This window comes from Python bivittatus, unplaced genomic scaffold (assembly GCF_059951505.1).
Source record: "Python bivittatus isolate LINGU-HERP-01145 unplaced genomic scaffold, Pbiv_v1 ctg000700_np1212, whole genome shotgun sequence".
NCBI classification, from domain to species: domain Eukaryota; kingdom Metazoa; phylum Chordata; class Lepidosauria; order Squamata; family Pythonidae; genus Python; species Python bivittatus.
This window is the reverse complement of record NW_028277098.1, coordinates 7339828-7351990: the sequence shown is the minus strand read 5'-3', so window position 1 is coordinate 7351990 and position 12163 is coordinate 7339828. Positions and strand designations below refer to the sequence as shown.

Below are 12163 nucleotides of genomic sequence, written 5' to 3'. Positions count from 1 at the left end.
TTTATCAACAATGGTCTACTGCACTTCCACATGGAAAAACAGACCATCCAAAAGGATAAACAGGCACAAATTGAACATCAGAAGCATTGCTGAAAAATTAATGCAAAGATATTTTAATTTCCTAAAACACTTTATCACTGAGCCTAAAGTGTTAATATCTGAGGCATCAAAGCCTCAAAGTTGAGAGTTTCAATGCTACCTTCTGACCTGTGGGTTAAACAGGGATATTATATATAAGAATGTCTGCATTATCACTATTTTATGAATAGCTCTTTTTTAAAAAGAGATTATTACATTTTGCAATTTCCTTTGATTTCACTATTTACATTTACTCCATCTCTTTACCATCCATGAATAAATACATGATTGTAACTCGAGGGACACTTTATGTATCTGATAAAAAAGATTGCAATCCAAGAAAGTATATGCCATAAACAATTACTTTAGGCATATTATAATTATTATTTCACATGATGGGTACCCATAAAAAAAGAACTTAGCATTGTCAGTAGATGCACAATATAGCATTTTTTAAGATATAACACTAAAACAATTCTTTAGTATTAGAAACATGATTCTTGAGGTGCAGCTATTCCTCATCCCCCTTCTAGGATAGCTGAGAGCTAATCAGAAATTCACTTTTAAACTAAATACATGATAATATTCTACTTTAGGAGAATTCTGGTTAATTTAAAATATGCTTTGGTTAAACAAGGTAGGATTATGGGCCTAGTTTCTTTTACTGACCAAAGCTGTATATTCTTATCTTGTTCCTGGCAGAGTAAAAGGAGCTTCTGAAATAGGGTAAGATAAGAGGAACTACTGCAGAACATGGCACCTAGCTTTGATATGACATAGGGCTCTTAGGAATCTGATGGTCCAAAAGACTTCTTACCTGAATAAAATGTGTTGATTTTGGCAAGCTCTTTCTCACAAGTTTGAAAAAACTTTTCTTCAAACTTGGCAAAATATCTCTTTACTGTATCTTCATCAGTGACTGGGGAAAGAAAAAAAAATAGAATTTGTAAGAGGACTTAGAACATTAAAATCTATTCTGATTTTAATCTTAGTTTTCTCAATTAGTATCCATGGAACCTTTTCCATGGAGGCAAGCCATTTCTTGGAAACAAACAACATTGTCAAGGAAAATAAAATCACAAGACTCCCTGAAGAAAAAAAAATGCCTTGAAATTTCAATAAATATTTCTCTTAGTTTTTCTATTACCACCATTTAACAGGTACCCATGACAAAGCAAGGGGTCAGGCACACAAGAATTATTATAGCAGAATTTCCCCCTTTATTTGTTTAATAACAGAGACCAGAAAACCTGTCAAAAGAAGCACAAACTATAGTTTATTACTGAGCTAACCACTCTAATGGATGGGGATTGTATTCCCTTTCTTTTTATCCTGTAAATTAATTGTTTTTATTAGAATAAATACCCTGGCTATATTTAACAGATTTGAATTTACTTAGAAAATTGTTCAAGGGTTTTTCTATTGTCACAATCATACAATGGCAAACTATGGCAGGCTTAATAAGAAATCAGAACAGTACCATAACTTGTTGCTTAAATTTATAAAGCCTGTCTCAATCTAAGCATTTATTAAACATACAAAGGGTAATCTCCATGTGTATTACTGTATCTATGCACAATAAAACACAGAGATATTTTATAAACATGTACATTTCAAAGACATGATTAAGCTGTTTTGGATGTGCTTTACAATTTATTTTCCAGGGAAATTTTAAAAACTACACAAATCTGATTAAGTTATTATTGCAAACATCTCATACAGTAGGAAGCAAGGTGTGGCCAAACTAAGTTTACTTTATATAACTTTTGCGATAGCAGTGTAAAACTTGTTCATAGAGTAAAAATAAACTTGATGTATACTGAAAGGCCTTAAACATTTTGATAAAATGGATGCTATGCTACTTAATATTTAACTAGGGCACCTTAACTAGCAAAATATAGATTCTCTGTAACTAGCAAGATATAGATTTCTCTGTAACTGATAACAAATCTCTAAACCAGGACCTCTGATTTATTGCCACTAGATCTGCCACTGCAAGAATTCACAATTTATGCAATATTATGGATGTATACTCAGGAGTAAGTTCTACTGTGTTTAAAGGAACCTACTCCCAGACAAATTAAGACTGCTGCCTAATCAATGAATAAACAATATTTTAAGCATGATTATGCTTCCCTCTCAAGAAAATGTACAGTATTTCAAATAATCATAAAACATAATATATACCATCAGTTTAAAGCCATATTATACACACTTTAAAAAGACTAGCATTAAGAATTTATCAGAGCAATTAGTAACAAGTACAATGAAATAAATAGATAAATGTATATTTAGAATTTTCAAAGCAACAACTCTCTTTACTTTTGAGTGGAGAAGGCATAGTCTATGACTACAAAGAAATCTTGCAAATCTTTCTTTATCAATGGGTCAAAGAGCAGGACCTCATTTATTAATTGTAAAGCCCAGGCAGACTCTAATGGATGCAGGCAATCCTTCCGATAAGCTGATCTCAAAACATTCAGGGTCTAAAGGTCATACCCACACCAGCCTTTCCCAAACCAGAAAGAGTGAACTTCAATGGTCAGAATTCCTAGCCAGCATAATTACTGATGAGAACTGTAGGAGATTTCTATAAGGCACCCTGATTGGGGGAACACTGATGGATAATTTAAATTACACTGAGAAAAAGACAAGCAGAGTGACAAATACTGAAAAATTGCAGTACTTCCACATACATAATCCCTAATATTGTTCTTGATGTAATATTTGGTATCCTCTGAAGTACTTTAACCCATCTTAAAAGAATCCCCTAAACAGAACATGCTTCAATCATCCAGCCTGGATGTAACCAGAGCATATAAACCACTTAAAAAAACAAACAAACTTTTCTGTGTCAGCATTATTGAAAAAAGAGAGAGATACACAGTACAAAATTATTTTTAAAAGATCTGTTATCATTTTGCAACATCACAAATGATTTCACAGAAAGCTCACACAAACAAGAAGACACAATGACAGTTTCTGTAATTTTAAACCTAAACAAACTACTGGTAGGCGAGAACCCTAAATTAGCCCTTCAGAGAACTGCTAGAAATGGAAGTTTTTGTTCAAAGAGAGAAGGATGGAGGAACAGGATGGAAAATGGACAGTAGCCAAACTCTCTTGCAGCCCCAGGCTCTCAGTTAAGCTCTGAAATGCAAGTGGGCAGTTCTAAAGGATCTACCAATTCCAACAGATGGAGAAAGATTGCAGTTCTAAGACATCTGAGAGAATATCAAGCTGAAAAAAGCTGATCTCTTCTAACCTGAGTTCTGGAGGGGACTCCTAGTTAATTGGCCAACTGAACCAAATCTGCCTATTTGTTTTTAATGGTTATACAAAGTATATAACACAGAACTAAACAGGAGCTGGCAGATAACCTTCTGAGAGTTGAGCTGTGGCATTCTAGATTCTCCAGCATTTTAATAAAGTGCCCTTGTCCAAAACCCAGACCTTAATAGGGGAAAGCAAAGCAAGACTGGACAGCAGCATAGAAAGAATAAATCACTTTTAAAAAGACAACCAGCTGCAGTTCCTGCAGGTCCTGAATTAGCAGCTCCAACCATGTTATGACACAAATAATTCTAGAAGAATGTTAATATTTTAAAATGGAGAAGGCTCTGTGGAGACATAAAAATACATAGATTGAGGGGGGTAAAATTCATTCATAGGATTCAGGCATGTGTACAAGAGATAAACTGTGCTTTGGCAATTGGCTGAGAAAGGAATCTCCCGCAATCTAAATGCCACCATTAGACTGTTGATTCAGCTATTCATTGGTCACAAACAATACCACATTCCAGGAGCCTGGCTGAAGAAACAAGAAAACCAAGAATCCCATCACTTGGAAATGCGCCAGGGCACATTTCATACCACTTTTGTACTGGCTGGGAGCAGAATTCATATAAATGGTGCTCACTACACTGACTAGGGGGACAATAACACTGGTACAGAAGCCAAATCTGAATGCAGAGTGGCAAGGCATGTTATCTGTCATGAGGCAGTACTTCAGAAGGTTATACTTGATTAGAACATATTCAGTGGAATTCACGACGATATATTGGGAAACGCCATTTCTAGAGATCTCTGAGCCCCTTTTCCCTGGCAGTGGTCTTGTATGCATCCAATGTCCACTAGTACCATCTGCCAGCCTCGATCTGGATTGGACCTGGAACCTCACTTTCCTCACATCTGAGAACTGGGCCACCACCACTTCTCCCATGGTACAACCAGCAAGAAGCCAGCTGTTGATGCCAGTATACTCTGAGCCTTTGGTGTAGAAGTGTTTCACCAAATCACACAGCCTGATATGGATCAAGGGAAACTCATCTGGTGCCAGCCATAGGGCAGCTATAGAAGGTCTTGAGCCCTCTTTCTTCACTATCATGATCATGGTGCCAAAGACTCCCTTGAACTCTGTTCTTTCCTTAGATCTGCAACCTTACTTTTGTTATATCAAAGGGGAAAGTAATCAAATCTGCAATGCAGGCAGCTGTCCCATCTTCCACATACTTGCCGGTGGCCACTGGAGGAACACTGGAAGGCTTGAATCCAACTCATGTAATGGCTTCAGGCTGGTTTTAAAGAGGGGATGAAGGATTTGAAAGTAGCAAAGAAAAACTGCCAGGGACTGGTAGTAGAAAGACCAGAGGAATGAATTCTTCCCTAATCTTATTTGAGTATATCAAGATAGTGGCAGTTTGATCAAGCTTCTCTAAAGGTTTCCCATTTATCATATTTGTTCAACAGCAATCCAACCCAACTCCCTTGACGTTCAATAGAAAGATGGGCTGAAAGTTGACACAGAATAATCATAACATTTGCTGTCACCAAGGGAAGAGAGAGCAGAGCGTTGAGTGGCAGCAGTGGCAGTGTTTGGGGAGCAAGTGAAGTGGTGCCCAGAATGGGCAGGCTCACAAAGTCCACTTTCAACAAACACACATAGCAGCTCACAAAGCAGCCAATGCAAGTAAAAAGCACTCCTTCCCACTGACATCCTCCTTTTAGAGAATGTGGCTGCTTAACATTTTGAGAGGGATAACTTAGTTGTCCCAACATGCTATGCAAATAGCCCCTTTCAAAGACTTTGCGCAACCCTGTTATGTATTAATAATCTGTTGTATGTGCCATACTGAAGAGGAACTGATTGATTTAGGCGACAGTTTGCTAAACTTGTTAAAGGTTACAGTAGGCTGTGAACTGAAATATCTTGAATGCTTTTAATGTAGCTGTAACAGATGTAAAATCATTTATGCTGTATTTGGGAGCACTTGAGAGGGCCTTATCAGTTGCTGCTGTCAAGTTCTGGAAGTGCTTGTCAATGGAAGCCAGACTAGTTTCATTTTATATCCTTTTGTAGGCAGCCTCATAAGTTCATTTTAAGACAAACTTTTGATCTTTAAATTGACATTAGTATTCTGAAATACATTTTAATTGGTGGCTACTACTGATTTTTAATTTTACCAGTATCTTTTTATTTGGTTTGCTTTATGCTTTGCTAATATATTTTACCTTGTATTTTATGGCTATTAATTAAAATATCTGAAGGAGATCATTAAAAAATAATTAATATATTTTTTCATTTGAGAACATTTCTCTGGCATCAGACTCAACCAGTAAGTGCCCACTTGCAACTCATCAGGGGATCAGATATACTCCCCTGTGTTCCCCTCACCTCAGTTCTGTTACCTTTTATTGATAATATGCTATCAAGTTGGTGTTAACTCTTAGCAATCAATTTTCTCCAGGATAACCTGGCCCTTTGGATTTTCCAAAGGTGCACCCACGGCTGCTGTAATTCAGTCCATCCACCTTGCCGCTGGTCATCCTTTTTTTCTCTTTCCATCCATCTTTCCCAGCATTATAGACCTCTCAAGAGAACTAGGTATTTGTATGATATGTCCAAACTACAGTAAACTGAGCCAGATACTTTGTGCCTTGAGTAAGAACTCTGAATTGATTTAGTCTATGTGCCATTTGTTTCTTGGCTATCCATGGTATTCTCAGGAGACTTCTCCAACAACCGAGTTCAAAAGCTTCAATACTCTATCTTGCTTCTTCAAAGTCAAAGTTTGCTTCCATAGAGTGTCACTGGGAAACCATTGCCTGCACTATTCTGATTTTTGTAGCTATGGACACATCATGCCATCTGAACATTGTTCCCAAGTTCTTCGTTGCTACTCTACCAAGTGCTAGTCTGTGGCATAAAGATGCAGCCAAAAGTGTTGACAGTCCTCCACTTTTTCCCAAAGAATCCCAATCAGCCATAAAATAAGTTGAAACTGACACAAGAAAATAGCATCCATCATTCTTTATTCCATAGTCCCTAGAGCAGACACTTTGCTTTTGACATATGACTTAACATATTCTTATAAAGTTGGAGGAAGAGGAGAAGAAACAGTATTTCATGGTCAGTAATAGAATGATTCCAGTCTTTAGTCATCTGGGATGTGTTATTAATATGTGTGAGTAAAGAAGCCTTTCACCCGGGACTTAAGTCCCAGGTGAAAGGCTTCTTTACCTCTTTGAACAGTCCACCTGCGCTAAGGACAATGACATAGGTTCATCCATTCCTATAGTTGATTTTGATTAAGTGCCATCAAGTCGTTTTCAACTCCTAGAGACCACATATTTTCTCCATGATTATCTATCCCTAACCTGTTCTTTCAGGTCTCATTATCACAATAACCGAGTCCATCTACCATGCTGGTCATCCTGTTCTGTTCTGTTCTTTTTTTCTTTTCTGCCATCTTTTCCAGCATTAGAGCCATATCCAGAGAGCTAGGTCTTCTCATAAATTCCTAAATGGTCTGTAACGACTACAAGACTTATGTGATCATTTCTCAAATGAGTCCCTTGAGTTTCATGGATTCCTGAGACCTCAAATCCTCCAGAAGCCTTAGCCATGTATAATGCTCTGATACAACTTCAGAGACCATTATGAACCCATCAGCACCTCATGAGCAAATCATCCCTGGGCAGAAATTAAGGTTTGATCAAGACTTCATGTAGGTTAAAAAAAAATGATAGTCACCTAAATGTATTGGAAATATATAGGCATCTGAATAATATTTGATAGACAGATAGATTTGTAACTATTTACTGTTATAATGATATACTATGCTGTTTTTTTATTTTCTTTGTTGTATTTTTGTCACTTTTTGTAATAGCACTTTTTAATGTTTTTTTCTTCTTGATAGAGTATTATTTTTGTGTTTTCTTTTTTGTTATTAATTAAAAAGCAATAAAAATTTTATTAAAATTTTTTTAAAAGGTTTGATCAAGACTGCATGCAAGCCAAGGCAGATTTAATTATAGCTTTCAAACATTACAAGTTCAGCAATGGTCCCACTATTAGCGATCATGTATTTGATCTAAAAAAAAAAAAAGCTAAACAATCTAATTAAAAAAAGAAGCAGCACATATTTATACAAACCAATAGAGAATGACTTATTCAAGCTACAAAAGATAAAAATGTTATCCTTTTGGGGAAGATAACTGCAAGCATCTCAACCAAAAGGGTGACCTGGCCAGAAACTAAGATTCCACCCAAGAGGTAGGAAGAGTTTTATAGCATGCTGTACATGCTCTCTTCACTGGCCATTTTCTTCAACCTGTGTTTCTAAACAGTATTCTCCTCTGGCCACTCCCTCATTTGGAAATTGTTAAACTAATTAATCAGTTAAAAAATGGGAAAGCTCCAAGCAGTGACCTGATACTTAACTAAACTGTTAAAAAGCAACACTGAATACTATGTAAATATATTAACTCACATGAACTAGAAGAAGCTCTGAAGGAAACATTCAAAACCAACTGGACTACAACACAGAGTTAGGTTATCTGTCTCATTTCAGCAAATATGTAGCAAACTGTAATATTAGAAAAATAATGGGAGAAAATAACATTTTTCCTAAAAGCAAAATTATACTGTACTAGTTCTAAAGATTCAGAGTTATACAACAGAACTACCTACTTGTTTGAATGAAAAAAAAAAAGTTTCTGAAAAACAAAATGCAAAGGAGAAACATTTCTCAGAAAAGCAGCATTAATTTAAAAGTTCATTCCACAGCTGGGAGGAAAAAAAATGTTTTGGACAGACACTCTGTCCAGTCATATTGTCACAGATACAAAAGTAGGCTGTAAACAGCAACTGACTTCAGCGTGTTTGCAAAGATATTACTTTAGCCAGGCTGGAAACCCTTTCAGGAAAAACAAAATCTTGAACTTCTACCAAATTCCTCCCCTGCTTTTTAGAGTAGGTGGCCCAAATTTGACATTTTACTTTAATGTTAATAAACAGCATATTCTGCTTTCCCTAAGTCAGTATTTTATTCCTCTAGTCACATTTTCATGAACAGTAATCAAACAGATATGATATTTAACATCTACACGATATTGTTCTTCAAATGTTATTATGCGCATTCAGTTTTCAGTATGGTTATTCACAACCAAAGCAAGAGCTACTTTATCCCAAATCTCCAACAGTTCTAAGTTAGGTGTACAGAGCTGTCTTCAAGCTACAGAGAAGCCAACACACATCAAATCTGGGCAAACCCTGTAACCTAATATCAAGAACTTATTGTTAAAAGATAATAGAGCCAACACTTTCAGATATTTTGCAAACACACTGGAATAAACCATATAAAAAATCTTTAAAACCATCAGCCTGGATGCAGGGTCACTTTCAGCAAACAGAAGGCTCTTTCCCTCTAGATAAAGCTTCTGATCCAATAAAGTATTTCTACTGTAGGAACAGAGATGCCAGCTTGTTTTGCTGGAATGCTGGAAAACTGAGAAAAACCAAAGAATACTAAAAAGAAGCCAGCATTATATGAATACCTAGCTCTTTTGAGAAATCTATAATGCTAGAAAAGGTAGAAGGAAAGAGGATAACCATAAGCAAAACAGATTACAATAGCAATGGGTGCACCATTGGAAGACACAAAGGGCCAGGCTGAGGACCAATCATCGTGTACAAGGATGATCTAAGTGGTCACTAAGAATCAACACTAATTTAATGACACATAATGATTTTTCATCCAGTTCACTACAAGCCCTAACCCTACAATATCATTACTACCTGCACACACAATAAGTTACCCTTCTAATGGTGTTCATACCAATAGTGCCATATGTATAGGAAAACTATAGTATTTTCTAGCTGTATCTAGTTCAGCCACCAATATAACAACGATGTTTTCCTTGATAAAGTGAACAAGCTGTAAACAATACTTGCACTTAGCTCCATAACTCTTTATTTTATTGTAATTCTCACTGCTGGTTATTTTTATAAGATTGACAGGAAACATACACAATATTCAAAGTTGGTGCATGAGTGAAAATTATCTTCTAGATATTTGCAGTCATGCATAGTGAAACAATACTTAGGTAACTGGGTCAGGGAAATGACATTTCCCAGAGATTTATCAAAATATTAATCCTCCTACAATATACCCCACAAAATTTCTGCACACACAAAATATATAATATTTTTTCCTTCGGCATTTTTGAACATGGGACAGAGAATACAAATCAGTGCAATATGGATACACAAAGACAAGGACTGAGTCATCTGTAAAATGGAACAAGCAATGACAGTGGTTTTTAAAGCAATCACTACCTCTCCTAGGTCAGCTGAGAAACAGACTCAGTATTGTTAATTGACTTAACAATACTATTAATGGGAAATCTTTGTTTGAGAAACAAAAATCTGTCAACCTCAGGAGCTGCTCATATGCCTTCAGTCAGCAGAGATGTAATCATACTGTGCCTATATGAGGGTGGAAAGTCTGCAACATTAACATAAACTAGGTCTGGAAAATGCACCTACCTTAGCTCAAAACAGTTATTTCAGATTTGAAAGAGATGCTTTGAGCTCAACATTTTTCAGATTCAAAATGTATTACACACCCCTAATTCCTTATTCCTAGACAAACTGACTCAAATTAGATGCTATCTTGAAGTATGTTCACTTTCTTTTGAGTGGATGGATAATAAGTGGAAATCACTTCCCAATAACCTAATTGAGTTGTTGCTGAGGAAGGAATAAAACTTGAAAAACTAAGACTGAGCTGGGAATTAAGGAGCCTTAAAACTGCTTTATCTATCTAAGCTGTATTCTGATTGATTTCTTAGTGAGAATACATTGTAGTTCAGAAGAATAAAAAGGCTATGTATGTCTGCACATTGTTATGAGATGTTAATTATACATCCAATGCCCATAATCCAGTATGTTGGGTTCGATTGTACAAAAGTCCAATAAAACTTTAATGTACTGCTAGAAAATGTACATCATCTTGCCCTAAGAAATTAAAAGAAAAGCAAGCAACAGTGACAAAAAAGACAAAAGAAAAAGATGCATTAAAATGGATGCAACTAAATACGATGCATTTAAATAAGAAGACAGCAAATACTGTGTATAAATGCTCAGACATCCTGGATAAATAGATGGAGAGCTTGATTTCACTTGGAATATTCTAGGCGTAATTGTTGCTTGGAATCCCCTGTACATGGCAAAGAACATGTAGTGACCCCTAGCTGCTACTGAATCTGCTGTTGTTCCAGCTAGTACTTCAACCTCCACCAAAGGGGCTCTTCTATTTTTGGTTCAGGACTGGGCTGAAAAGGGACATAAGGGTGAGTGTGTGCCCTCCTCCCTTCTTCTGGAAGTGGAATGAGGGTATTCCATGTATGCCATTAATATTTGACCATTATAAATAGTTTGCTACCTCTGAAGACACTGGAAGCTAGTACTCGATTGGGTTTAACATCTTTAGCTTTTCATTTAGCATTGATCTTTAAAGACATCATGCCTCTCACTAGGGATCTATTAAGCAACCCGGTAGGAAAATGACCACTTTTAAGGTCACAATTCATGGTGCAAACATACACCTTTCACAGGAATGCAGTGACAACATGGGGGAAAGGTTAAAAATATTTTTGCCCTTTCTCCAGTACCATCCTCCCAAATAATAAGGCCTGAGGGAAAACTCTGAGAAAGGAAAATGAATTAGCTTAGTCATAAAACTTCTTTTTTCGACATCAGATTTGTCTGAGGACATTAACCACATTATAGGAAGCTTATGACTACCATACTCAACTGTTTGGTTTTTACTTTCCTGTTGTACATATTACATCTATTTTTGTTGCTATCAAAATTCATAATCCTACTCAATTGAAAAACCTGTGTTGAGAGAAAAAAAGAAAGCTATGGCATTAGCCATCTCTCAGCACAGTCACATATACACTGGCTTCTCAAGATCCCTGGGGTGCTGTTACTTTCTATCATTAATTCTAGTTTGTCTTCTAAACTGACTCATTCAAACTTGCATAATGAGGTGGTATTCTACCACCTCAAGCTTTTTAGTGGCTCATTATGCATGCTGAATAATTTCTAATAGCTAGGCAAGAAAAAGGATAACACAACCATCTTAGTGATACTTTCATAGAGCTTTTACTGTAGCTGCATATTCCTGTTTACAGGTAACTGTATTACAGCCTTAGTGGCATCATTATTTAATGACATCCCATGAAGGCATGCAAAAAACTAAGCAACAAGCATGAAGATGCAGTAATGCCTTATGTCAATTCTTCAAATTTCACATGAGTCAGGTATACAACAGGAGAACCTAAAACTGTTTTCCCAGTCCAATAATACTAAATGCCTCAGCTGGAATTTGATGTGGCCTGTTTTTATTTAACCCAACTGTTATTAAGAAAACTGTATACCACAAAATAGGATGAGAGCCAAAGCAATGCTCTAAAAAACATAGTCAAAACTTTTAGCTGACTGACATTAGATGTTATATAATAGCTTGATTGCACAAACACAAAATATGAGGGCTTAATTTACATGCTGCCCAAATAGTTTATTACTTCTTACAAGAATAAAAAGAATGAATTAAATACAAACAAGATATAGGTAATGAAATTTTAAATTGATTAAAATATTTAAAATTCAGTACATCTTTCCTCTAAAACTCCATATTATCTTTTCGTGAGCATGAGGAAGGAAACACAACACAGTATATTTTATTTTATTTAAACGTACATGGCCATTTCTATCTTATACAAGATAATTCTAGGT

The 12163-nt window shown here is 36.0% G+C and overlaps 1 protein-coding gene and 1 pseudogene across 1 annotated transcript in view; both read right to left on the bottom strand.

The window, feature by feature from the left end:
* The window catches only part of XPR1 (xenotropic and polytropic retrovirus receptor 1), a 99634-nt gene that overhangs the window by 51198 nt on the left and 36273 nt on the right, over positions 1–12163 (bottom strand). Inside the window, exon 3 of the mRNA XM_088153466.1 lies at positions 896–997. Within this exon, the coding sequence (XP_088009592.1) occupies positions 896–997 (102 nt within the window). The remainder of the gene's footprint in view (positions 1–895; positions 998–12163) is intronic.
* Positions 3848–6775, bottom strand: LOC112541657 (dicarboxylate carrier UCP2 pseudogene; annotated as a pseudogene).